The sequence below is a fragment of the Cnephaeus nilssonii genome (genome assembly GCF_951640355.1).
Source record: "Cnephaeus nilssonii genome assembly, chromosome: 19".
NCBI lineage: Eukaryota > Metazoa > Chordata > Mammalia > Chiroptera > Vespertilionidae > Cnephaeus > Cnephaeus nilssonii.
The window spans coordinates 33,121,079-33,146,583 of record NC_137090.1 but is presented as its reverse complement, the minus strand read 5'-3'; the positions used below and the strand labels follow the sequence as shown (position 1 = coordinate 33,146,583).

General features: G+C 59.8%; 2 protein-coding genes across 13 annotated transcripts; one reads left to right on the top strand and one right to left on the bottom strand.

Moving 5' to 3' along the window:
• Positions 1-1,137: 1,137 nt before the first annotated feature.
• On the top strand, positions 1,138-8,409 carry CORO6 (coronin 6; the record flags this gene model as incomplete). 2 transcript variants are annotated; one of them, XM_079798883.1, is made up of 11 exons in its annotated part: positions 1,138-2,410; positions 3,806-3,928; positions 4,368-4,497; positions 4,592-4,773; positions 5,352-5,471; positions 5,821-5,940; positions 6,392-6,496; positions 6,583-6,728; positions 7,024-7,081; positions 7,198-7,428; positions 7,530-8,409. In XM_079798883.1, 11 exons carry the CDS (start codon positions 2,213-2,215, stop codon positions 7,647-7,649), a joined length of 1,533 nt encoding a protein of 510 aa, XP_079655009.1. In that variant the 3' UTR covers positions 7,650-8,409. The 2 variants fall into 2 exon arrangements, with proteins under 2 accessions (XP_079655009.1, XP_079655010.1); XM_079798884.1 differs by lacking the exons at positions 1,138-2,410; positions 3,806-3,928; positions 4,368-4,497; ... (1 more) ...; positions 5,352-5,471; positions 5,821-5,940 and adding an exon at positions 6,146-6,199.
• A 220-nt stretch (positions 8,410-8,629) lies between these two features.
• On the bottom strand, positions 8,630-25,174 carry ANKRD13B (ankyrin repeat domain 13B). Of its 11 annotated transcripts, none has more exons than XM_079798755.1 (15): positions 24,606-25,171; positions 15,348-15,483; positions 15,126-15,250; positions 14,996-15,041; positions 14,239-14,382; positions 13,962-14,151; positions 13,818-13,884; positions 12,675-12,756; positions 11,866-11,930; positions 11,525-11,655; positions 11,248-11,405; positions 10,969-11,121; positions 10,711-10,874; positions 10,556-10,633; positions 8,630-10,117 (listed from the first exon to the last, which is right to left on the bottom strand). In XM_079798755.1, the coding sequence occupies exons 1-15, from the start codon at positions 24,717-24,719 to the stop codon at positions 9,767-9,769; spliced, it is 2,004 nt and encodes a 667-aa protein (XP_079654881.1). In that variant the 5' UTR covers positions 24,720-25,171; the 3' UTR covers positions 8,630-9,766. The 11 variants fall into 11 exon arrangements, with proteins under 11 accessions (XP_079654881.1, XP_079654880.1, XP_079654872.1 ...); XM_079798754.1 differs by having other exon boundaries at positions 8,630-10,078; positions 10,557-10,633; positions 24,606-25,170; XM_079798746.1 differs by having other exon boundaries at positions 10,557-10,633; positions 10,725-10,874; positions 11,525-11,930; positions 24,606-25,174.
• Between the last annotated feature and the right edge of the window lie 331 nt (positions 25,175-25,505).

The window sequence follows — 25,505 nt, the reverse complement described above, 5'->3', positions numbered from 1 at the left end:
TCTCTGTGTGTCTCTCCCCCTCCCTTCTATTCGCTCTAAAAAATCAATGGAAAAATATCCTCGGATGAGGATTAAAAATAAATACATACATACATAAGTAACTAAATAAATAATTTGGCTAAAGACCTGATACAGCCTGAGCTTCCCCTTGAACTGGCGCTCCCTGGGTGTCCAGGTGCATTCACCTTTCTCCCCAGAGCATCTTCCGGGAGCGCTCCCAAAGAGGGTCTGGAGGGGCAGTCCCGCGCCTTGTTCCCCCACCCCACCCCGGGCTAAATGGGGAGTGTGATTGCCAGGCCGCTGGCTCTGAGAGGAGCGCGCCCCCTCCTCGTCCATTGCCCCTCTCAGCGCCCATCACACCCGGTAGGAGCCGAGGGCGGGTAAGGAGTGCGCACACCCCACACCCCGCACACACCCCCACGATTACTTTTTTAAAAAATATTGTTATTGATTTTAAAGAGGAAAGGAAAGGGAGAGAGATATAGAAACATCAATGATGAGAATCATTGGTTGGCTGCCTCCTGCACGCCCCCCACTGGGGGGGATCAAGCCTGCAACCCGGGCATGTGCCCTGGGCTGGAATTGAACCTGGGACCCTTCAGTCCGCAGGCCGCCGCTCTATCCACTGAGCCAAACCGGTTACTTTGGACGCTTTCCTGAGACTCAGCACTCAACTTTCCCGCCGCGGGATGGGGCGGGCACCTCTGGTCCCGCCCTCCGTCTGGGCTCCGCCTTCGCAGGTTGATGGCAGCAGCAGCTGGGACTGCAGTGGCGCCCAGCCCCGGAGAGCCGCACGCAGCGGCTGGAGCGCGCAGCCCCACACCCGGGCGGCCCCAGACGCCGCGGACACCCGGAGCGGCAGTGCCGGCACCCTGACGCCTACCTCGGAGCCAGCGCGCCCCCAGCTCCCTCCGCAGAGGCGTCGCTGCGTGAGCGCCCCTCGCAGGACCAGGTATCCCCGTTCCCTCTCCCCCCTCCCCCCCCCCCTGCCACCACCGCAGACAGCGGAGCAGGCCAGATCTCTGGAGGGGGCACAGGATTGCACCCCCTCCCCCTGCCGCCAAAATCGTCCCCGGTGGGGCAGACTTGGTGTCTATATTTGGACGGGCAGCGGCGGCGCCCAAAGGGTGCAGACACCTAGTCTCACAAGAACGCAGTGCTGGGGCAGGAGGCCCAAGGAGGGTTCGGGAAGTCCAGGCCTTAGGCCCCGGGCTGCAGAAGCAGCTTGAAGGGCACACGGATGCCCGGGTGGTTAGAGGACAGGAGTCGGTGGCTGGGCTTTGGGGAAGAGCCTAGGGCAGGCCCCGGCTGGAGAGAAGGCACCTCAGCCTCCCCACTCCTGCAAATCTGGCCCTAGCCCTGGGGTGGAGCACCCCACCCCCAGGAGAGTTTAGGAGGAGTCAGGACTCAGGAGAAGCAGGACGAAAGGATGGTAGGCAAAAGGCAGAAGGCCACGGTTAGGGCCTTTGGGAGAAGCCAGTGCCGAGAGGAGGGGGCGGAAGATGACCCACCTTACACTGTGTCCCCAAAACAACATAGAGGAGACTGATGAACACAGTAGCAGGAAGGACTCAGGTTAGGTGACAGGAGGACCTTCTCCTTGGCAAATTTATAGAAAATTACAAAACATCTGCCTGAACAATGCCAGAGATGAGGATCACGGGGGGCTGCAGGTCTAGCCCCACAGCTAGCTTTGAGCCAGGATCCAAGGGCCAAGGCCTCTGATTCTGGACAAGGTGCCTCTGGCCGACAAACCGATTCTGTGAAGAGATGCTCACCCAAGGCTGGCAGTGGGAGGGCAGCCTGGCTTTGAGGCTCCTCCCCAAACCACTTCAACTTCCAGGAAGCGTTTGGGCCCAGTGCCCCCTCAGTCTGGGTCTCTGAGAAGTCAGGCCCACCCAAATCCTAGCCCCTTGCATTAAGCCCCACTTCATAGGTGGCAAAGAACTTTCTCATACTTGCATCACCTTGAAGAAAGCTCCCTGCTTCTAGGACCAGACTCTGAATTAATTTATACCCAACTCCTGGCCAGATAACCCTTTTCACTTGCTACCCTAACCCCACCCCCAAACCCCCACCCCTCACTTACACACACACACACACACACACACACACACACGCACATACTCTCTCTTCCTGCCTCCCACAGTTCACAGGACTAAGGACCGAAGGCGTTTCTGGACACTGAGATCCTCCATCTCTGCCCCCAGCCATGAGCCGGCGCGTGGTTCGGCAGAGCAAGTTTCGCCACGTGTTTGGGCAGGCGGCAAAGGCTGACCAGGCCTACGAGGACATCCGTGTGTCCAAGGTCACCTGGGACAGCTCCTTCTGCGCCGTCAACCCCAAATTCCTGGCCATTATTGTGGAGGCTGGGGGCGGAGGTGCCTTCATCGTCCTGCCTCTGGCCAAGGTGAGGGTGAGGAGAAGGAAGCTGCGGGAGGACACTGGCTGTGGCCCCCGGGCACTCCCGGCAGCAGCCTCTGTTCTCACCTAGCTCCACCCTCAGTCAGCAGGGCTTTTCGTTTGGGCTGGCTGCTCCCTGTTCCCCAAGCCCTCACAGACCCATTAGGCGGCTCCTTCCCCTCCCAAAGCAGCGGCATCACCGGGGCCTGTCCCCACTCACAGCCCAGCACCCTCGTCCCAGCTGGGACCCGGAGTGGGTGACGGAGATAGCTGGGAAGCAGTGGCATCAGGGCCTGGCCAGGTTCTCTTCCTCGCTCTCCTAATGCCACACCCCCTCACATTCTGGGTGTGAGGATCTTTCTCCCTAGTCCAGGATAACCATTTGGCTAAATCACACCCCACAGCTTCACGCTGAGGACAGAGTCAGGCTCTCCAGAGTCCCTGGCCACCTCCCCACTCTGGTTCTTACAGAGAGGTATATGAGAACAGAGGTCAGGGGGTCATGGCACAGAAGCCCAGAGCCCTGCTCCCTAACCCAGGTAATGACCACCACCTTTGCTGAGTAGCCTGAAGCCCCGCCACCATCTCCACCCCCAGCCTGACCATCCCACGTCTGACCTTGACCTGGACTCTGCCCCCTACACCTTGTTAGGGGAGGCCCCACAGGTGGCAGGAAGAGGCCTGACAATAGCCAATGACTCACTCCAGGACAATGCAGACACCATACAAGGACACCATCCCCAGGGCTCAAGTTTCAGCTGGAGCCACCTCCTCCCCCAGTTACTACTGTCATTCCAGTGCCACACAGCCACCCTTCTCCCCTCCTGTCTGGGCCAATGCCAGCCCAGCAACGGCTTCAGAGCCCCTGTGAACAGCCCATAAAGACCAAAAATAGATGGGTCCCAGCTCAGGTTGGAGCGTAACAGGCACCAGGAGTGCCTGCTGCTTGTGGTTCCAAAGTAAACCAGTGACAAGGTGGAAATCTGCCAAGGGTGTCAGGAGCTACACTATGTACTATCTCACCTTCACCTCTTCTGCCAGGGGCTTCCCATACACATCCCAACTGGGGAACAGGCTCAAGAACAGCCTCCTCCAAGTAGGCGTTTTGGAAGAGCACTGGACTAAGAGCTCAACTCTTGGCTCTACCAGTATCTTGTGTGTCCTTGGTTCAGTCACCTGACCTCTCTGTGTCTAAGTCCCTGATATTAAATGACTTCAACTCTGTCTGCCTTCACTGAAGTACAGGGAGTAGGCTGATTGGGATTGGAGGTGTAGAGAGGGGTCTGCAAAGAGAAAATGAATGGTGGAGACTTGAAATGTAAACAGGTCCACTGCCCGCCCCCAAAATCACACAGGAGAGTGGCCCCACATCTCTCTCTCTCTCTCTCTCTGACCCCTCCAGACAGGACGAGTGGATAAGAACTACCCACTGGTCACTGGGCACACTGCCCCTGTGCTGGACATCGACTGGTGCCCACACAATGACAATGTCATCGCCAGTGCCTCAGATGACACCACCATCATGGTAGGAGCCAGTTGGAAGCCGCCGGGTGGTTGGGCAGGGGAAGCAGTCGGGGCTGCCTCACCTGTTCTAGAGAAGGTGGTAAGGGAGGTGCTGGGTCCCAGGGCCCTGTCCTACCCAGCTCCCAGGCTATTTTTAGCTACATGCCCACTCCCTCCCAGGATGCACTGCTTAGGACTAATAATAACCATGGCCATTTTGGGGGTGAAGAGTAGGGAGTTACTGCTCTGGAGTCTCCCTGCTGAGGTGATTAAGATCTCTGGAGAGCTGGCAGTGCCCCCTCCTGGCTCCCAGCCGCCTCTGACCCAGGCAGGCACCATTACATCTTGCCCTACATTTGACACCAGTAGGGTTGGAGGGGCAGGGAGGGGAAGTAAGGGAGGAGCTGAGGGACAAAGTAGCTCCTCATCCTACCCACCCTCTGCCTTTTCCTCCTACCCAGGTGTGGCAGATTCCAGACTATACCCCTATGCGCAACATTACAGAGCCCATCATCACACTAGAAGGCCACTCCAAGCGTGTGGGCATCCTCTCCTGGCACCCCACTGCCCGGAATGTCCTGCTCAGTGCAGGTCTGGGGGCCTAGCGAGGGATCCCTACTGTAGGTCTTGGAGGGAGGGTGGCAGAGGCAGGGCCCAGGTGATGGTGACTGGCCACTCTGGGCAGGTGGTGACAATGTGATCATCATCTGGAACGTGGGCACCGGGGAGGTGCTCCTGAGCCTGGACGACATGCACCCGGACATCATCCACAGCGTGTGCTGGAACAGCAATGGCAGCCTGCTGGCCACCACCTGCAAGGATAAGACCCTGCGCATTGTGGACCCCCGCAAGGGCCAGGTGGTGGCGGTGAGTGCCTGGCCTGGCCACTCCCCAGCCCCTACCCCAGGAACCAACTGTCAGGCCCCTGAACCTGAACTCCTCTGAGGCCCTGTTCCCAGCTCTCACCTCCCCATCCCAACCCCCAACCGCGGAGGCCAGTGCTTCCACCCACCACCACCTCCCAGTGTCTGCAGCCACAGCTCCCTGCCCTCCGCCCTGAGCCTGGAATTCTCTGCCCCATTCCTCTTCCCTTCCCTCCACTCCATCTCAGGAGCTCAGAGGAGAAGGGGAGGAGTTGCAAACCATCCTCCCTTTAGAACCTGCATGAAACCTGAGCTCCCGGACCCCTCTCCTCTCAGCCGGCACCCAGAGCCATCCTCCAGGGGCCAGGGCCTGACACCTTTCCCCCCTAGTTGACCCGCTGGGCGGGGGAGAGGGGCAGTCCTCGCGCGCTGCTGGTCTCGCCTTGGTGCCCTGGGAGGGCGGTGGCTGGCACCTGCCTCACCAGCCTCAGACTAACACGGGGTGCGTGGGGCACGTGCATGTCTGTCTGCGCCCAGTGCGCGCGGCCGGCGGGCCCTCTAACCCACTAACCCCGCGAGCAGGAGCGAGCCCGGCCTCACGAGGGCGCCCGCCCGATGCGGGCCGTCTTCACCGCAGACGGGAAGCTACTCAGCACCGGCTTCAGCAGGATGAGTGAGCGACAACTCGCGCTCTGGGACCCGGTAGGCCAGGCTGCGCCGGGCGCGTGCGCTCGCGACTTGGCTAGGTCAGCCCGGAGCGTGGCCGGTGCCCGAGAGGGCGCCTTCGGGAACAGCCTCGCCGCGTCCCGGGAAAGCAGCAGCCCTCCCCCTGCCCTGGGGGTCAGCCTCGGAGAGCACTTAAGGGCTCATCATCTGCTGAGACGCACGCCTGCCGGTCTCCCAAGGCCCAGCCGCTCCCCAGGCCCGGGGACAGTACCTAGGCCCCTTTGGCCTCCGCCCCCGGAAGTTTGCCAGCAGGCTGCTGGGCCCTCCAGCACCCCCAGGGCAGGCAGCTGGGTGACGCCTCTCCCTGTTTTCCCCCTGCCCCCAGGAGAGGTTTGCGGCCCACGAGGGGATGCGGCCCATGCGGGCCATCTTCACGCGCCAGGGTCATATCTTCACCACGGGCTTCACCCGCATGAGCCAGCGAGAGCTGGGCCTGTGGGACCCGGTAACGCAGCTGGAAGCGTGGGGTGTGTGCCCCGGGGACTGGCATCACGGGAGCGGGGCCAGGCGTCCCCCACCCGCAGGGCATGCCCACCCGGACAGGGCTGGGGGCTGCTGCCCTCTGCAGCGCCTGCCATCCCCACATCCACCCCTCCGCCCAGTTTTGCTGCGTCGCCTGCAGGAGCCCACACTGGCGCCCCCAACTGGTGATGCCGAGTCCCTGGGGGTGGTTTGCGGTGATTGCATGCTGCGGAGAGGGGCCTGTGTGCGGGGGGGGGGGGGGGGGGGGGGGAGGCTGGGAGTGACGTGTCCGGGGCGGGGCCTGCCACTCGCAGAACTGCGGTGGGAGCGCACGGGGTTTGGGGCGGCGGGAAGCCTACCGGGGCTTCAGGGGGTCCGGAAGCGGCACCGAAGCAGGCGGGACGGGGCTGGTCACACCTCCTGTGCTCTGGCAGAACAACTTCGAGGAGCCAGTGGCCCTGCAGGAGATGGACACGAGCAACGGGGTCCTCCTGCCCTTCTACGACCCCGACTCCAGCATCGTCTACCTGTGCGGCAAGGTGCCCCTGGCCGGCCGGGCGGGGAGAGGGGCTGGCAGAGGCGGGAGGCCCTTTCGGGGGCGCCTCCGAACCTGCTGGCTTTGCAGGGCGACAGCAGCATTCGGTACTTTGAGATCACCGACGAGCCACCCTTCGTGCACTACCTGAACACGTTCGGCAGCAAGGAGCCCCAAAGGGGCATGGGTTTCATGCCCAAGCGGGGGCTGGATGTCAGCAAATGCGAGATCGCCCGGTCAGCAGCCCCCGCCTGTGCTCACTCCCCGTGGGGAAGGCACGGGGGCGTCCCCAATAGTGTGATCTTCGGGAAAGCGGGGGCGGGGGGTGTCCAACCAGCTTGTTTCCAGCGCCAGCCCCCGCTCTAACTAGCTTGTCAGTCTCTGAGCTTCAGTGTCCTCATCTGTAAGACGATGACCAACACCCCAGCGGGACTAACAATGCGCTTCAAGTGCAATGCCCGGGAGGCGCTCCGCACGTAGAAGTTAACGGGGTGGGAGCCTGCGGGGGTGCTGAACCCCACTCCCTTATAGGTTCTACAAGTTGCACGAAAGGAAATGTGAACCCATCATCATGACTGTGCCCCGCAAGGTGAGGGGCTGGGCAGGGCTCCAAGGTGGGAGGGAGCGGAGCAGGCCCGGCACCTGCTAACCCTCATCCCCCTGTTCCTCCCTCCCCCCACTCCAACCCCCCCCCTCCCCCCGCAGTCAGACTTGTTCCAGGATGACCTATATCCAGATACGCCGGGACCCGAGCCGGCCCTGGAAGCGGACGAGTGGCTGTCGGGCCAGGACGCCGAGCCCGTGCTCATCTCGCTGAGGGATGGGTACGTCCCTCCCAAGCACCGCGAGCTCCGAGTCACCAAGCGCAACATCCTGGACGCGCGCCCGCCCTCCGGCCCCCGCCGCAGCCAGTCAGCCAGCGACGCCCCCTTATCGGTAAGATCCGGCCCGCCCCCACCCAGACCGTCTACACGTTCGTTCCCCCCCCCTCCCTCCTCCCCCCCGCCGACGCCGCCTCCTGTCCTCCGCGCCCGCAGCAGAACACCCTGGAGACGCTGCTGGAGCAGATCAAGGCCCTGCGCGAGCAGGTGCAGGCGCAGGAGCAGCGCATCACGGCGCTGGAGAACATGCTGTGCGAGCTGGTGGACGGCGACTAGCGCCGCTCCGGACCCCGAGGGTGAGGCCGGCCGGCCGGGCGCTCGGCCTGCCCCGGCTTTTGGTCTGGAACTGGGGACCCCGCCTCCGGGCTGGGGACGGGACTGGGCATGGAACTCCTCCCTCGCGGGAAGCCTGGACAAATGGAGCCTCGCGGAGACAAGCATCCGTCCGGCACCGCCTCCGCCCGGCAGCCACGCTGCGTGCCTCCCCCGGGCTGGGCAGGAGCTGGCCGGGGAGGCCCGGGGTGACCGGCCTCAGCGACGGTGCTGCGCGGCGAGACGGCGTCCGCTCTGCCCCTCGCTCAGGGCAGGGAAGTCCTTAGTTATTATTATTAGCAAGATGCTTGGGGATCCTGGGGAACTTGGGCTTGGCCTCAGAGGGGTGGCGACTCGATAGGTGTCCCTAGACTAGGGGGGGGGGTGACAGGGCTGTTCCCTCCAATCAGGCCACATGACTCCACCCACAGGAGTGGTAAACCGCACGGATGCCACCCCAGTTCTACAGACAGACACAGCCCGTTGGCTGTAGAGCTGGATCCGCTGGCTACACCCAGCAGAGGGCGCTCTTCCTTCCTACCCACAGGGGAGGGCGGGCAAAACTCGCCTGAGGAAGCAGGTTCACCCCCCTCCGCCCCCTCACACACACTGCCCCCAGCCCTCTGTGTGGCCTTGGCTCTAGGAGGAAAACAAGTCATACTGAATGAAATCTTTTACTAAGTGTTCAGTCTGTGCCTCCTGCATGGGTGTGTGTGTGTGTGTGAGTGGGTGTGAGTGTGTGTGAGTGTGTGTGTGTGTGTGTATGTGTGAGTGTGTGTGTGTGTGTGTGTGAGTGTGTGTGTGTGTGAGTGTGTGTGTGTATGTGTGTGTATGTGTGTGTGTGTGTGTGTGTGTGTGTGTGTTTGGTGTGTGTAGAACGAGTCTCCCAGCCTCTACACGTGCTATCCCCAGGCTCCCCGAGCCCCTGACAAATGAGCTCAGGATCCACCAGGCACCCTCTTCCCTCAGGGCCTCCCTGCACTGAAGTTCAGAAGGAACCCCGGGCCGCAGCGGGCGTTCCTCCCCAGTGAAGGCAGATAGGAAAAGCCTCAGGTTTGAAGCCTCTTTAATTTGTGCCTCAGAATCAGTCTGGTGCCCCTGGCATCAGGGAGGGGGTAAGAGGAACCGTTTCTCTTTGTTCTTTCCTTCCATCCCTTTGTGTCCCTTCTGAACCTCCCGGCTGAGCCAGGAAGGCCAGTCAGAGAGAACCTGGGCAAGGGTGTGCCATGGGCCCCTGCCCCTGGCAGGGTCTGTGCTTCTCTTGGTGGGTGGGTGGGGCAGGGGAGAGCCGGGGGTTAGCACCATTGGATGAAGGGTTTTAGAATCAGCCCCTGGGTGGGGGCAGGTGGGACGCACAACCACAGAGGGCTAGCAGCAGCTGGTGGGAAGGGGTGGGTGGTGGTGCCAGGGCCTTGGGCAACCCCTCTGTATCCAGTCTAGTGTAGGGTCTAGGGCTTGCCCCCAGCCCAATATGTCCCCCATTTGACAAAACATCATGTGGGAGCCAGGCTTGCCCAGGTGTGGGGGGCCACCTTGGGCACCCTCCCTGATCACAAAAAAATGTCTAGGGGAAGGGGTCTCCAACCTCTGGCCGCCCAAATTGAAGCTGGGACCACCCTGAGACCTGGGAGGGGTGTGAGGGCTGGGGGAGCTGGGCACCCCGCTAAGTGCACTTGACGCTGAAATGCTGGAGTGGGGGAGGGGCTGGGCCCTAGACGTGCTGGTTTGCGTCTGGAACAAAGCAGCAACACAGCACTTGGGGAGCTCAGCTGCCCCCAGGGGTGAAGAGCGGAAATGCAAGGCTTCACGGGCAGTGTCCGGGGTGGGATAGTGAGCAGGAAGTGGGCCAGCCAGGAGGAGCAGGGATGGGGGCACTGCTCCTCTGAGGACTGGTCTCCTGCTCAGGACCGCCTGGCTCTGCCCTTGGACAGGGGAGAGGGCTGAGGGTCAGTTACAGCAAAGCAGGGGGACCGGGCCGAGCCAGCTGCCTCCTGGCCTGGCCAGGAAAGGTACCCCGTGACCATGCCGACCCCCTCCTGGTCTGGTGCCCGGTGCATCCCTACGCCCCCAAGGCGGTGGCTCTAGTCTCCAGCCGCAGCGCCTGTGCACGGGCCAGGGAATCCCACTCCGGTGGGGCTCACGTGGAGTGGCCGAAGGCCGGACAGGGGCACTACTGCTCGGTCAGCGAGAGCCTCAGGATCCGCTCCAGTTCCTCCTCCTCCTGGCGCGCCCGTCGCCGCCGCTCCTCCTGCTCCTGCGCGGACAGCTCCATGGCCAGCCGCAGCTGCTCGTCGTAGCTGCGGAACACGTGGCTGCCAGGGCCCGGGCTGGGCCGAGGGCTGGGCCCCGCTCTGGGGGTGGCGGGCTGGTGCTGTGGGGTGGGCGGGTTGCTCCTGGGGGCAAGGACGACACATCCAGGGCTCCGGGCGCAGCTGCGGGTGAGCGGGGCGGGAGCCAGTGTGGAGGCCCCAGGACCGAGCAGTCCTGCCACCCTCAGGCCTGCGCACCTCCCTGGCTCCCACCGGGGGTGGCAGATCCCAGTCCCTACAGAGCCCATCCTCCCAGGGGCAGCGGCCAGCGCGTGTGGGCATCTTCTAGAACCCTGGCCCCGACATCTGGCCCGGTGAGGGTCTGGAGGCCGTGAGGCCTGGCCCCACACCAGCCACTTTAGGAGTACTGCTCACCCACCCCCGGAGTCAGAACAGGGTATGGTAGAAACCATCTTGATTCCAGAGGCCCCTGGTGAGGGTACCACAGTTCCTCTGGGCCGGCAGGGGCTGTTCAGTGAGCAGTGTCCTCACCCACTGTGGCAGGGTCTTGGGGTGTTTTGTGCACGGGGGTGGGCATCTCCAAATCCTGGTGGACACTGACCTGTCCTGTCGGCGACCCTCGCAGGACACGGGGTGAGTGCCCGGCTTGCTGTTGGTTAGCGCCTCCCAGATAGTGACCTGGAGGGAGAGGGTGGGGGCCAGTGGGCTACAGCGGCACCGCAGTCAGGTGGCCCCGTGCGTCCCAGGGGACGAACCTGGTCATACTCACTGCCTGCCTCAAGCAGGCTCTGCTGGATGGCAAACTGCAGAAGGTCGTCGTCGTCATCGTGGGTCGCTGTCTCCCGCTGGCCACCCAGCACGCTGTAGCCTCGTGGGGCCTCGAACAAGGTGGGAGAGATCTCGCATCCACGGCAGGAGGCTGCGGGCAGGCTGAGGTCAGAGTGGCTCCCCAGGGAGGGGAAGAGGCCTCGGCGAGGGGGCTGGGCGAGCGAGCTCAGAGGGGGCAGGCTCACTTGTGGAACTGGAGCTGCTGACACTGGAGGAGTCGCTGCCAGGGGAAGGGGTCTCGCTGCTGGGGCTGCCTCGCACCGAAGGCACCGGCTCGTCACAGCCATTGAGGTTCCCGAAGGTGATGCGGGCGTTGAGGATGTGGAAGATCGGGATTTCTGAGGATGAGGAAACCATGAGGTGCCACCACTCACCCCCTCACACCGTAGGCCCCCCTTCTCCCTCATCTAAACCCACCCCAGCCCCACAACAGCAGCCACGGGGAAGTGGGACTGGGGGCTCACCAATCTTGACAGGGAAGCCAGGAGGCAGGCGCAGGGTAATGAAATCCCGGAGCTTGGCAAAAAGCGCATTGCTAACAGCCATGAGGTCGATGATGGGAGCTACCTGCTCACACAGGGACAGGGGATGCTCCTCACAAAGCCACAGCTTGGCCTTGAACCTGCCCCCCCAGGATCCCAAGGGGTGAGGGACATTGTAGAAGTGATGCTCCCAGAACCTTCTGGAGCCCCTGCCGTCCTGCCCTGCCCACCCCTCCCTAGTACCAGCCGGGGGCCTCACTTCTGTGTCTTGGTGGTCAGTTCCATGGGGCGGCCCATGTCACGGTTGCCCAGCTCGAAGTTGGGGTTGAAGTACTCTTCTGCGGTGATGGCAGTGGGGTTGGCTCGGCTCAGAGTCTGGGTGATCAGGGTCTGTGCCGCACGGGGAGGGGCCCGTGAGCCCTTCTCAGCCATTTGTATCACAGGCCCGGAGCCATCCCCACTGCCACTGAGGCGCTGGCATGGTCTTGGGCATCGTGGCAAAGAGGTCCTCACAGGCATGCTAAGCAGGACACCTTCCAGGCCTTCTCCTGAGCCACATCCATACCTTTCCACCAAGGGGCACCCCTGGCCCACACTCACCCCATTTTGGGGTCCCCCATGCTGCTCAGCAATTCCCAGGAAGGACTGCAGCGGTGTCTTGCAACCTGTAAGAAATGTGGCATCTTGGAGGACATTGCAGCCCTCGGAAGTAACAGCGCCCAAGTCCGAGGCAGGAGGATGATTCCTGGGGGCGGGGCGGCTGCTTAGCCACACCAACATCCGGGCACCTTCATCTGCCAGGGGCGGGGCCAGGACCACTATTTCTACGGCTGGCATAAAAAGTAGGCCTCGGGCTCAGGGTAAACTTCCAGGGTCACCCTCCAAGTCGATGACACTGGACACAAATACCTGCTTTTGGTGAACAGTTTTGGAATATACATGTGTATGCATGTTTTCTTTCAGGCACCTCCATATTCATTTGTTCTCCTGTGAGGTGGGAATTGTGTCTCTCTGCTTTAGACACAATAATGATGCCCAGAAAGTCAGGTGTAGTATCAAGAGGCACAGAGCATCAGTGGCAGGGCCCCGGACTTTCTGCCTAGGGGATGTCTCACTAGGCTGGAAGGGCCAACAAAGGGCAGACATGACACTTCTCTTCCTTCCCAAACCCAATGCAGACTCTGGTCATCGATCCCTTCCCATGGAGCCCAACCAAATGTTGCCTTGGAATCATCTTGGCAGCACGCTAGGCAGCCACTGCCAACCGTGAGGACTCGGCCCTTGAGTTGGAACCTATTTGCCTGAATAGACTATCCTGGCTTTTGCAAGGATGTCAGAGGGAATGCTGATGGAGGTGTTCACGTGGAAGCTGGTTCCTCACAGCCCCCCACGTGCCTCTGCCCCATTACCTTTGACCTTGCCCTTGTGCTGTTCTGAAAGATGCTCTGTCCGTGTCCGGGTGATGAGTTCCACATTGGATGCCCCATATACCTGGGGAAAGATGAAGAAAGGGCTCAAAGACCGCGCTGGTGTCCCTACTCCTGGCTCCCAAGGACTTTCCGAACTCTTCCTGCAAGGAAGGGTCTGGGGCAGGAGACAGGGGAGCTGTTTGCTCCTATCTCCAGGCCTTTGAGCAAATAAATCTATGACGTCATTAATTCATTCTCTTATTCATTCAGCAAACATTTTGCGAGGAGTCTTTATGTGCTGGGCTCTGAGGCGGCATCAGGGATACCGTGGTGAACAAGCACAGCCAGACATGATCCGGCCCTCTTGAGGCTCACAGTTAAGTTGAAGAGACAAGAAAGTGGACAGTCCCAGGGTGATGGGGACATGCCTTAGTGTGGGGAGCTCAGGGCTGAGGGACAAAACACGGAGACTCTGACCAGCCTAGAACCCAGGAGACGCCCAGGAGGAAAACACAGCCCTGCAGCACCTGCCGGTCCCTTCGCTCAGCGGTGGCACCATGGGGCCCTGGTGGGTGCTGTGGGGGTCCCAGAGGGACTGACACAGTCTTCTTACGGGTACAGGCCTGGCTTCGGGCTTAGGTGGCCGGGGTCTGACCCTCAGCTGTCCCTTACAGTTATGTGACCTTGTACGGGTCATTTAACCACCCCGAGCCTCTTCTTCCTCCTCATAAAATGGCCGACATCCTACTTCACAGAGTTGTTGTGAAGATGACTGAACCGTGGAAGGGGTTCAATAAACATCCGTAAAATGGGATTAATAATAGTACCAACCGGAAAGGGTTGTTATGAGGATTAAATGAGTACACGTGTGTGTATGTCTGTGTGATATGTACACCTGTATGTGTGTATGCATGTGTATATATACATATATATAAAATGTCAGAACGGTGCCTTGAACATGAATATAGTAAGTGCTCAATAAGCCCTGACCATTCTCATCAGTTGCCTCTTACTCTAATGCCCTTCCCACAATGCTGCACGACTTCTGCACCCCCAAGGCTGAGAGAAGGTTCAGGAAAACCTGGCCCAGCTCCCCGCAGGCAAGAGTGTGGGGGGTCTGGCACCAGGGAGCTATGGCCTCACCTTGGCTTCATACCCATTCACCATTTCCGTCTTCTCGCTGCGCCAGCCCAGGATGCCCGTCTTGTTCCTGAGGGATCAGAGGGGTCCAGGTGAGGAGGCACCCCACCAGGCTGGCTCCAGGCCATCGAGGCCATGCCCACTCACCTCTCAAAGGAGATGTTCTTGGTGTCAAGCTGTGTGGTGACAACAGGCGCAGTGAGCCGGCTCAGCACCTGCTCCTCCGTGGGCTGAGCGGCAGCCAGCAGCAGCTCGCGGTCCTGCCCGGCCAGCGCCAGCGTCTCCGTGTATACTACCCGGCGGTCATGGTCAATCTCCATGACCACGGCACTGGTGTCTGCCAGCCATGGGACAGCACAGAGGTGAGGGCAGCATAGAGCTGCCTCCAGCCTCCCCACCCTGCCCCACCTCCTGCCTGCCTGACCTTGGCCCCTGAAGACGAAGCTGCGGTTCCCTCGCTGCCACGTCATATGGTCAAAGCCCAGGAGGGTGGTGTCCACCCGCAGGTTCTGCCCGCTCTTCCACACTCTGTAGGTGTCGCTGGGGCAGATCTTGGACACCAGGGGCACTAGGTGGAAGGGAAGGTCAGAGGTGGCTTCGATTTGCCAGACCCTCCCAACGAGGGCCACCTCAGGGCATGGGGGGCAGGTGTGGCCAGGAAAGGATAAGGGAACTGGTAGGAGATAAACTGCTCCCCCCCAGGCCCCCCCAAACAGACATAAACCACAGCCACTCAGATATGAGCAATCCGAAGTCGGAGACAGGCACGTGTCAGCCACCACCCAGTCCCTAATATCCACCGTCTGTTCACTCATTCATTCCATCCTTCACCCAGTCTTCCAACAAATATTTATTAAACACCTACTGTGTGCCAGGCACTATTCCAGTCACTGGGGATACCACATTGAACAAGACAGGACCCCTGCCTTCTTGGAGCTCACCTTCCAGCAAGGAGTGACAGGTAACAAACAAATGAGCAACTCATTGCAAAGAGAAGGAAATGATAATAACGGGATTGGGACAGTGTCTGAGGCAGTGCGTAAAGGCCTGGCTGGTGGCGCTGGGCTGAGAACCACAAGGTGAGGAGCTACAGCAAGAGCTACGGGAAGAGCGTGGTGGGCGGGGGAGCCGCAAGAGCAAAAGCCCTGAGGTCCAGAGAGACCCGCATCAGCCCCTCTTACCCCAGCTAGTGAACTCCCACTTCATCTCCACGTAGAAGTCCTGGGCCTGGAGGGTGAGAGGAGAGTGGCGAAGTCTGAGCGACAGACAGGGCTCCAGGGCCTCCGCGGGGAGGCCGAGAGGCTGCCTCACCTTGCGTAGCTTCTCCAGGAGCACGGGGATGCCCGCCAGCCGCTTCACCACCCGCTGGTAGTCCCGGTACCGCAGCACCAGCTGGACCAGCTCCAGGTCCCGGGTGCTCACAGCCTCCTGAAGCACTGGGGGTGGGGGCAGGGGAGGCGGAGGCAGAGGGCAGGTGAGGATATGATGCTGGGGAAACCCTGGCTGGGGGCTGGGGGTGGCAGGGGTGCCCACCTGTCCAGCCGCTGCGATTCTCCCTGCCCACATCTGCACCATGTGCCAGGAGCACACGGGCACACTCGAGGTGCCCCAGGGTGGTGGCCAGGTGCAGGGGAGTCCGCCCACGGGGGTCCAGTTGCTCGATGTCCACCTGGAGAAGGAGGTGAAGACGAAGCCCTGGTCACGTCCGAAGCAGCCCCTCTGAACCCAGAAGCCTCTAAGTCGGCAGCAACCACCTTGCCACCCACCCCGCGCATCGCACAAAGCAACGGGAAAGACAGACACGGTTAGCTGGGGCCAGGGGAGTGGAGAGGGGCTTGCGGGACAGGACAGGAAGTAACTCTGAGAGAGGGAGGGCCTTCCTCCTTTCCTGTCCACCTAGGTCCCCTGACTGGGTCCCTCCTCCACGGCCCAGTGGGCTGCTATGCAGAGTAAGCCTGGGGCTGACAGGTGGTCTAGAGAGGCCGCTGGCCAAGGAGGGCCACCAATTTAGATCTTTGACGTTACCGCTGAGATTTAGCAAACAGTTGCAGTAATACATTATAGGAATGAAAGAATATGTTCATGGTACAACTTCAAACCCATGTCCAGTGCCTGTGGGATACTATGTATTATCATTTTTTAAAACGTATTTTTATTGATTTCAGAGAGGAAGGGAGAGGGAGAGAGAGATAGAAACATCAATGAGAGAGAATATTTGATTGGCTGCCTCCTCCATGCCCCCTACTGGGAATCGAGCCCACAACTCGTAAGGGCATGTGCCCTTGACTGGAATCGAACCCAGGACCCTTGAGTCCACAGGCCAATGCTCTATCCACTGAGCCAAACTGGCTAGGGCTGTATTATCATTTTATAAACCCTATTACTGTTTTGTGAATAGCACAGTTATACTGCACACACATAGAGGTGTACATACCACACAGACATACACACACGTGTGCTCATTTAATCCTCATAACAACCCTTTCCGGTTGGTACTATTATTAATCCCATTTTACAGATGTTTATTGAACCCTTTCCACGGTTCAGTAATCTTCACAACAACTCTGTGAAGTAGGATGTCGGCCATTTTATGAGGAGGAAGAGGAGGCTCGGGGTGGTTAAATGACCCGTACAAGGTCGCATAACTGTAAGGGACAGCTGAGGGTCAGACCCCGGCCACCTAAGCCCGAAGCCAGGCCTGTACCCGTAAGAAGACTGTGTCGGTCCCTCTGGGACCCCCACAGCACCCACCAGGGCCCCATGTGCCACCGCTGAGCGAAGGGACCGGCAGGTGCTGCAGGGCTGTGTTTTCCTCCTGGGCGTCTCCTGGGTTCTAGGCTGGTCAGAGTCTCCGTGTTTTGTCCCTCAGCCCTGAGCTCCCCACACTAAGGCATGTCCCCATCACCCTGGAACTGTCCACTTCCTTGTCTCTTCAACTTAATTAACTGTGAGCCTCAGTGGGTTGAATGGTGGTGCCCCCCCCCCCAAAAAAAAATGTCGACATCCTAATCCCCCATAACCTTTGACTGTGACATTTTCAGCAAAAGGGTCTTTGCAGATATGTGTTAAGGATCTCAAGATGAAGTCAGCCTGGCTTCTCCAGGTGGGCCCTAAATCCAGTCCTGTGTCTTTGTAAGACACACAGAGGAGGGACACACGGAGAGGAGACGTTCCATGCGCAGACGGAGGCAGAGACGGGAGACACGCAGCCGCCAGCCAAGGGATGCTTAGAGTTACCAGAAGCTGGAAGAGGAAGAATTCTCGCCTAGAGTCTGTGGAGGGAGTGGGGTCCTGCTGACACCTTCCGTTTGAATTTTCAACCTCCATAATTATGAGGAAATAAATTTTTAAAAAGATTTTTAAAATTGATTTTTAGAGCGAGAAGAAGGGGGAGAAACACCGATGTGAGAACAAAGCACGCCCCCTACCAGGATGGAGCCCGCACACTGGGCATGTGCCCTGACCAGGAATTGAACCAGCAACCTTTCAGTGCATGGACGATGCCCAACAGAGCCACCCCAGCCAAGGTGAGAATAAATTTCTGTCTTAACTCATCCACTTTGTGGTAATTTGTTGTGGAAATTAATACAATGATAAATCCACAGAATCAAAAAAATGCAATGAATCCCAAGAAAAATATACCAAAAAGGGGGGCAGGGGAGAAAACTACACGAAGGTCCATCGAAATCAAATGCTGAAAACTGGTCATAAAAAGGGAAATCTTAAAAGCATTTTGAAAAATGAGACACACTATGTGTGAAAGAACAAACAAGTGAAACATTACATGTTTCTCATGAGAAACCATGAAAGCTGGAAGACAATAGCATGGACTCTTTAAAGTGCTAGGGGGGAAATGTCAAACTAGAATTCTATAGCCTATAAAAAATATCCTCCAAAAATAAAGGGGAAATAAAGATTTTTCATAAACAAACAAAAGTTAAGAGAATTTGTCACCAGAAGATGTTCAAGAGATGTTAAAGAAAGTTATCCAGGTGGGAGGGAAATGATACAAGATGGAAACTTAGATCTAAGAAAGGAAGGGTGCCCCGAATGGTAAATTTGTGACTAAGTATAAGAATGTCAATAAAATACTTAAAACCCACAAGAAAAAAGAGACGTCAGCAGATGAGAAATTTTACCACATCTTTAGAATATGGAAAGTGGCTGGGGCATTACTGACGTGGGAGAGAGAGGGTACACCCCAAGCACTCACAGAGGGAGCCTCGGTGAGGAGCAAGCCAGATCACCCCCTAGCACCCTTGGAAGGTATAGAACAGGCAGGGAGTGGGAACAGCAGATGTGGGCGTGAGGCTCAGAGGTAAATACAGGGGGCTGGTTAAAATTCAGAACCCTTGGTCTCCTCTCCAATCTTCTAATGCGGGGGATGCCCCTTTCCCCTCCACAGGATGCCAGGGGGTTATTCTCTGTAGAAACTGAGCCCGAGAGGCACTGCACTCAGGGACATTGGCCTGAGGATGAGGTCATGGGGCTGAAAACTAGTGAGCGGTGAGAGCCCAGGCCCATCCCTGCCTCAGCCAGATTGCCCCATCCCACTCCTAGCAGGAGAACAGAGAAACTGGAGACACAAAGACCTCTGGGCACAGACATTTGGGAATCCTACAGCAAGCAGGCCCGCTTGCCACCCATCACCTGCCAGTAGCACCCATGCATCAGTAAGCTCCACAGACCCATTCTTCTTCTTTTTTAAATTGATTTAAGAGAGAGAGAGAAACATGGATTTGTTGTTCCACTTATTTATGCATTCGTTGGTTGTTTCTTGTATGTGCCCTGACCGGGGATCGAACCCACAACCTTGGTGTATTGGGACGACGTTCTAACCAACTGCGCTACCAGGCCAGGATGCCCTATTCTTACTAGTAAATATGCCCCCACAGGCAGGGATGACTGGACATTTGAGGAAAGCTGCCAACATAAAAGACACCAAAATAGGCAAATGGGTTTTTTAAACCCAGAGGAAACACTGTCAATGCAGGAAACAGAAGAAAACTTTTCTGGAGGAAAACAGCAATTTACATCCTCAGAAAAGTAGGGAAAGATCCTTGTACTCACAAAACAGAACGGGACAGCGTGACCTCCCATGACCTCTCCTCTCCCGGCTTCCTTCAGCTCAGCCGTTCCTGGACAGCTGCACCTGCCCCAGTTCTCCCATCACAGCAAACAGTGCCCCATTCACTCCCTTTCCAGGTTACAGAACTTCCAAACTCTCTGTATCTCTTCCTTTTCGCTCACCTTTCATATCTAATCCATTAGCAAAACCTGACTGTACTGGCTCTCCCTTCAAAACAGGTCCAGGGTCTTCTCAATTTCATCCCCTCAGGCTGCCATCCTCCCTCAGGCGTCCCATCTCTCGCCTGGTGGCCTAGATGCCTCCTCACTGGTCTCCTCACTCCTCTCCCGACTCCTTCCTTAGGTCCAGTCCCACATGGCCCAGCCAGAGCAGCGACCACAATCCCTTGAAATGTCCCCCAGGTCCTTTAGCTCAAAACCTGTCCGTGGCTTCCCATCCAATAGCCCTGGACGTCTCCTTGAACTCATGTGCTCCCCCGCCTCTCCTCCAAACTCCACTCCCACACACACTGGCCTTCCCTGCAACCACCTTCTCCTGACGCCCAGGAGAGCCACCTCTCTCAGGTCGCTGCTCCAAAGTCACCTCCTCAGAAAGGCCTGCGCCGACAGCCCATCTTCGGTGACAGGTGCTATTTGTCTAGCGATCGACCCTTATCTTGCGTTAGTTCTCTTTCAACATGAAATGGCTTGTTTGTTTGTTTTCATGGCCTCCCTGACCCAAACTGTAAGCCCCACAAAAGGAGGGTCCCTCTCGGTTCTGTTCAACGCTGGAAGCCCAGTTCCCAGGCAGCGCCTGGCCCATAACTGGCGCTTAACGAACACGTGTGCAACAGATACACAGATGACTATACCTGAGGGACACGGGGAGGGGAAGGCAATAAAGGGAAAAACTGATAAACCACGGAATAGTGGTAGAAGTATGTTGTTGATAATTGTGGAGGTAAATAACACAACAGTCTAGAGTTCAAGGTAGTCGCCTCTGGGGAATGAGATGCGAGGCGGGGAGAGGCGGAGTGAGGACCGCTGCTTTTCATTATAAGCCTTCTATCGACAGTTAAATATTTTAAAACACGGATATGAACTCCTTTGTCAAAAAGAAAGCACTTTAAATTATATTATTTTTTCTAACCTTGTGTTGGCATTTCTTCATTTTCAAATATACCAGGAGCCTCAAAAAAGTGTACCTGGCCCCTGTGGCCCGCGGAGCTGTGACTCAGAAATGTGAGTGGCCCTCCTGCTGCTCCTCCACACCGGCTCCCCGCAGAGGAAGGAGAGCATGGGTTGGGCTGGGACCCTCAGGGCCCCGCCCTGGGTGGGGTCCTGAGCCCTGCGGTGGGAGGGGAGAGGACCCACAGACCCTGAGCTGGGGCAGTCAGGAGGCCTTCCCCTGGGGCTGCAGCGGAGCGTCTCTCCAGCCCTGCCCCAGACGCTGCTGCTAACAAGGCCCTGGGGAGCTGGCAGGACACCCAGCCCCGCCCCGGGGCTCCAGACGCTGCCTGCCACCTGCCCCCTCAGGTGCCGCAGTTCCAGGCTCCAGAGAGGGGCTGGCACTGCCTGCAGGGCAGGGGTGCCCCTCCTCCCACACCCTCCTCAGCGTCCCCAGGGCCCAGCTGTTTTCCAAGGGCCCTGCCTGTACCCAACCAAGCCCCAAGGAAGCCCCCACCGGCTCCAAGCAGAGCCTCGGGTGGAAGTGGACCTTGCCCCGGCCCCAGGTGGGAGAACTCATTAATTTCCTCAGCAAAGCCCTGAAGCTATTTAATTGCTGGAATGAAAAGGTTTCCCATGAAACCCAACACCGGCCTCCTCACCGAGAGAATGGAGACTCTGAAACCCAGCAGGCCCAGCTGGAGTCACACGCAGGGGTCTCTCCAGCTTGAGAGCCAGGGCTCCCTGGGAGGTCCCCACTCCTGAGAGGTCCCCCCTCAGGCACACACACACACACACGTGCACGTACCATAAGGATTCACACTCATACTCCTGCCTCCACACTCACAGTATGTGTGCACCCAAAGTGTGCAAGCACACGCGAGCCAGCTGCCCTCTGGCTCTACAGGTGTAACACACGTGACGGCTGCCAGCATATTAGCACATGCGCACCCCTCACATCCACACGCACTAGCAGGGTATATTTTCAAACTTGTTTAGCATTAGCAGAATCCTTTCTTAGGTGAGATCTTACAAGGACACACCAAATGTATAGACTAAGCACGGGTGCTGGAGAAGAAGGGAGCCGGGCCCAGTGGGTGAGGCCTGGCCTGCTCAGTCTTTGTCCCTTTTCCCTGGCCCCCTCCCTCCCCCAGCCCCAGGGGGACAGCTGGGGTCCGGTGTGGCCACTGCTTCTCAGTTCTCCCACCGGACCATGAGGTGAAGGGACAGGTGTGTCTGAGTCACTCAAGGGGGAGGGAGGCAGGATGCTTCCTCAAGCTGGGCTGAGCAGGGTGGGGGTGGTATCTGCTAACTCTCCCTTCACCCTGCCTCCTCCATCCTGGCCCACGCAGCCCCTCCCCTCAACCCAGACACATTGATTTCTGGTTTCTGGGGTTTCTGGCTCTCTCCCCTGAGCTTCCCAACTCACCAGCTGTGGTGATGGCCCACACCTGAACTGCTCACTTTGGGGGGTGGAGGGGTGGGGGGGGGATGGGTCATAGGTGCTCAGGAACACAATAGGTACCTTGGGTGGGGCAGCCTCTGTCTGAGCATCCGGGGGGGGGGGGGGGGGCCCACAATCCCATCTCGCCCGCCTCTAGGTCAGAAGGATGAACTGGGGGGAGCAGGAAGGAAGACCGGGGTGGAGGCAGCCCCAGGAAGAAAGATGTTTCCCTAGAATCACAGTCTGGCCCTCTCCAGAGTGCCTGTTGCCAGGGGAGGAATCCTGCTCCCCTCCGCCCTCCCACAGGGAGCTATACACTCTAACCTCCCCCTCCCACCCCCAGGGAACACCAGAGACGTGTGACTCCAGAACCAGGGCCATGGCCAGCTGGCTGTGCCAACCTCAGGACTTTGCCAGCCAAGAGGGAACTGGCACACCCCAGCCCCCTCCCAACCTGGCAGGACACAGGCAAAGCAGGAAACAGGGCACCCAGCAACCATGTACTGCTGGGTGCCAGCTAGGGGTGGTCATGGACCCTTCCCTTCACCAAAAAAACACCCTCTCAGCACCTCCCATCTCCCTACCACTTCCTGCTTCCAGCCCATGAACCTCCTCTGGAGCCTGCCATCCCATCCCCCTCTTCGGCAGACAGCACTGCCAAGCCTGCCCACAGGAGGCCCTCTGCGGGGCTTCTCCGAGTGAAGAAGAGGCAGCTATGCCAGGTGACGGCCAGGGAAACCCAGATGCTGTGCTAGAGGGACGCCTGGCTGCTTTCTGTGACGGTTTGTGCCAGGAGGACCAGAGGTCAGGGACTCCCAGCCGGAATGCCAGGAGTCTATGGCGGTTTTAGGATGTTGGGTGGCGGCCCCCAGGCCCACCTTCTGCAGGAAATGGTAGACTGGGCACCTTCACCTCTCCCTGGGAGCCTGAGGCCCTGGGGACTGAGCAGTGCACATGTGGACGCAAGTGTCATTCTGGGTCAGGCCTGAAGATAAGATACAGCCAGGGGCCTCTCCCTCCCAGACTGACTGGCACTCCCCTTCTTGGCATGCGCAGAGCCAAGGAGAGGACTGGCCTGATTCCCTTGTGGCTGAACAAGGGTTAACCTCAACCAGTGCCCTATATTCCCCCTGGCCTGGATCAGATCAAGTGGTGTCCATTTCCAGGAGACACTAACTCACCAGGGCAGGTGGGGTTGGGGGTGGGGTGAACCCGGTGCCTGGTTTCTGTGGCAGCCTGAGGAGGAAAAGAGGAACACGCACAGCAGCCCCAAACCACCCCCACCTACAGCAGGTTCCAGAGCTCACACCCCAGCCTCACCCGGGTAAGATGGCTGCTGAGCCAAGGACCCTCCCCCGGAGAGGCCTGGGTGAAAGAGCCTTTACTCCGGGGGCATTCTGCCTCGTCCACTCTCTGCAAGAAGAAGACCATCCACCTCTGCAGCAAAGGAGTGTGACTGAGGCACTCTGGCGATGCAGCCACGAGCCTCTGTCTAACAGCCCTTCCACCCCCCATCCCTCAACCATCCCATCAGGAAGTTCCTCTCCGACCAGGCTTAAGTCCCTCCAGCTGTAACCTCTGTCAGAAACTTGTCTTCTTTTGTCCTCGGGGGACAGAAGCCAGGGAGAGCCAGAAGAGACGGGACAGTCCGTGCCTCAGCACCCGGCACATCACACTGCACTTCCCCGTTCACACTCGCATCACCGGAACGGAGCCTCCTTGAGGGCAGGGCTGTTCGTCTCTGTTCCCCAGGACCTGCCCCTCTGACCCCGCTTTCTTTACCAGGCCCCAACGGCTGAAAACCACCGCCTGGATGATGGACAAATAGAGGCAGGGTCTGAGGAGCAAGTTCCAGCATCCTTGTGTAGGCGGAGGTAAAGTGGAAGTGGACACCCCAACCAGCCCAGACACTTGGAGGCTCAGGTCACCCCAACATTTCCTGGGACGGCGACGCAGAGATGATGCTGTGCTGGCCTGGGGGCTCGGTGGTGGGCTTCGGAGACACCCTTGGACCTTTGCCTGCTTCACTGTCTGGTGATGCCCCCCTCTTCCCCTGGGAAGCAGACAGCCGTTCACACTGAACTCCCTGTGACTCAGGAAGTGGCCCTCAGAGGGGGCAACTCCTGAGCAAACCACTCCCAGCCCATGGCCCCAGGACAGCAGCCACGTCTGCAGGCCTCCATGGAGGCCACCCAGGGCAGGCGGGGCCCAGCTCGGGCTCCTGCTTCCCCGCTGCGGAGGGGGACTGGAGTGCCTACCTGTGGCCTGGGGGGCCAAGGGTGGAGTTGGGAACCGCGTGTGACCTGTGCCTGCCCGCCTCCTGAAGAATGACCAGGAGACCCCACATTCTTGGAAGCCACTGTCCAGCCAAAGCTGGCTGACCCATCTGCTCTCACTGACTTGCAAGAACCAGGGAGCCTGCTGTGTGTGCAGAACCTCAGATCATTCCTGTGGCCAGTGGCTCCCAGCTTCCTCAGAAGCTCGAAGCCAGGCCCAGCACCAAAGGGCAGGAGAGCGCCTCTCAGCACTGGGACAAGGCCCTCAGGGCGTCCCCGAAAGGGTCTCTCTTTCTCCACTCCCATTTCCAAGCCGGCTCCGGGGTCTGAGGGATCCGGGGGCTCTCCCAGCCCGAGAAAAGACAAGCACTCCCCGCGAGGGCAGAGGGCACTGGGTGGGGCTGGGAGGCCAGGGAGTGTCACACAGCCTATTCCCTGATCCCGGATTTATGGACCCCCCCACCCCCACCCCCAGGCCTGCCCACCTCCGCACACTCCCCCGGGAGGTGTCTGAGTGGGGCGGATTCTCCCACCACACGGGACACAGACTGAGCCGGCAGCCCCTCCCCGAAGCCCTCACTGCCTCGGAGGAGGAGGAGCAGTGCCCCCCACCCCGGTCTGAGAAGGTCTGGGACACGTGCGGAGGGGAGCGGGCGAGGGGCTGCACCCATCCCTGTCTCCCGGTCAGCGAGCACCACCGCCGCGGCTGGAACAAAGAAGCGCTGCAAACTCGCCGGGGAGGCGGGACAGCGCGCGCCGCGCCCCCTCCCCACGCCGGGCGGGCGGGCGGGCGTGCCCAGCCGCGGGGTCCCCGCGGCGCTCCGACGGCGCGCTTACCTGGCCCGCGCGGACCTCCCTCTCCAGCTCGCGGTGGCGGTTGTGCCACACCAGGTAGTGCAGCGGGTACTTGCCCTCGGGCCCCTTCCTGGCGGAGGCGTTGGCGGGGATCATCGCCTGCTCCTCATGCCGGGGCCGCGGCGCCCGGCCCGGGAGGAGGGACGGCGCCGGAGCCGGGGCGTGGGGCCGCGGGGCGGGCGGCCGGCGCTGCCTGCTCGCGAGGCTGCGGCTCGGGCATGTGCGAGCGGCGCCGGCGGGCGGAGGCGGCGCGCCGGGCGCGAGGCGAGCGGCGCGGGCCGCGGGCGTCCTCGCGAGGCAACGGCGGCGGCGGGGGGCGGCGCGGAGAGGCCCCCACCCGCCCGGAGAGGGAGCGGGAGCGGGCTCTCGTGGCGCGGACTCGCGCCTTGTCTCCCACACCCCCGCACACAAAGACTGAGGGAGCAGGCTCCCGTAGCGGGCGCGGGGGCGCACAGGGCGCGGGGCCCCGGGGACGCCGCCGCCGCCGCCGCCGGGACGCGCGCCCACAGCCCCCGGCTTCCCGCAGCCGCATAGCCCGGCCCTCTGCCGGAGCGGCTGGCGAGGGATGCGGGGATGCAGGGGAGGAGGGAGGGGACCTGGGTGCTCCAGGCAAGGCTTGTTACAGCTCGGCCCCGCGGCATGATGGGGCTTGTAGTCCACCTGGTGGAACTGGGGGTGGCGAGTGGCCGGGGAGTGCCCCGCACTGTCTCCCCCTCATCCCATGAAAGCGAGGGGAAGGAGCCAGGCCTGGCCGAAACGCAGGCAGCGTCCTGACGCCAGGTGGGATGGGACGCAACCCCACCCACTGGCATTTTGCCTTTTGATGGGGAGAGAAGGGGCTACAGGCCTCGCTTCAGCATTGGGGGGCGTGGGAAGGTGTGC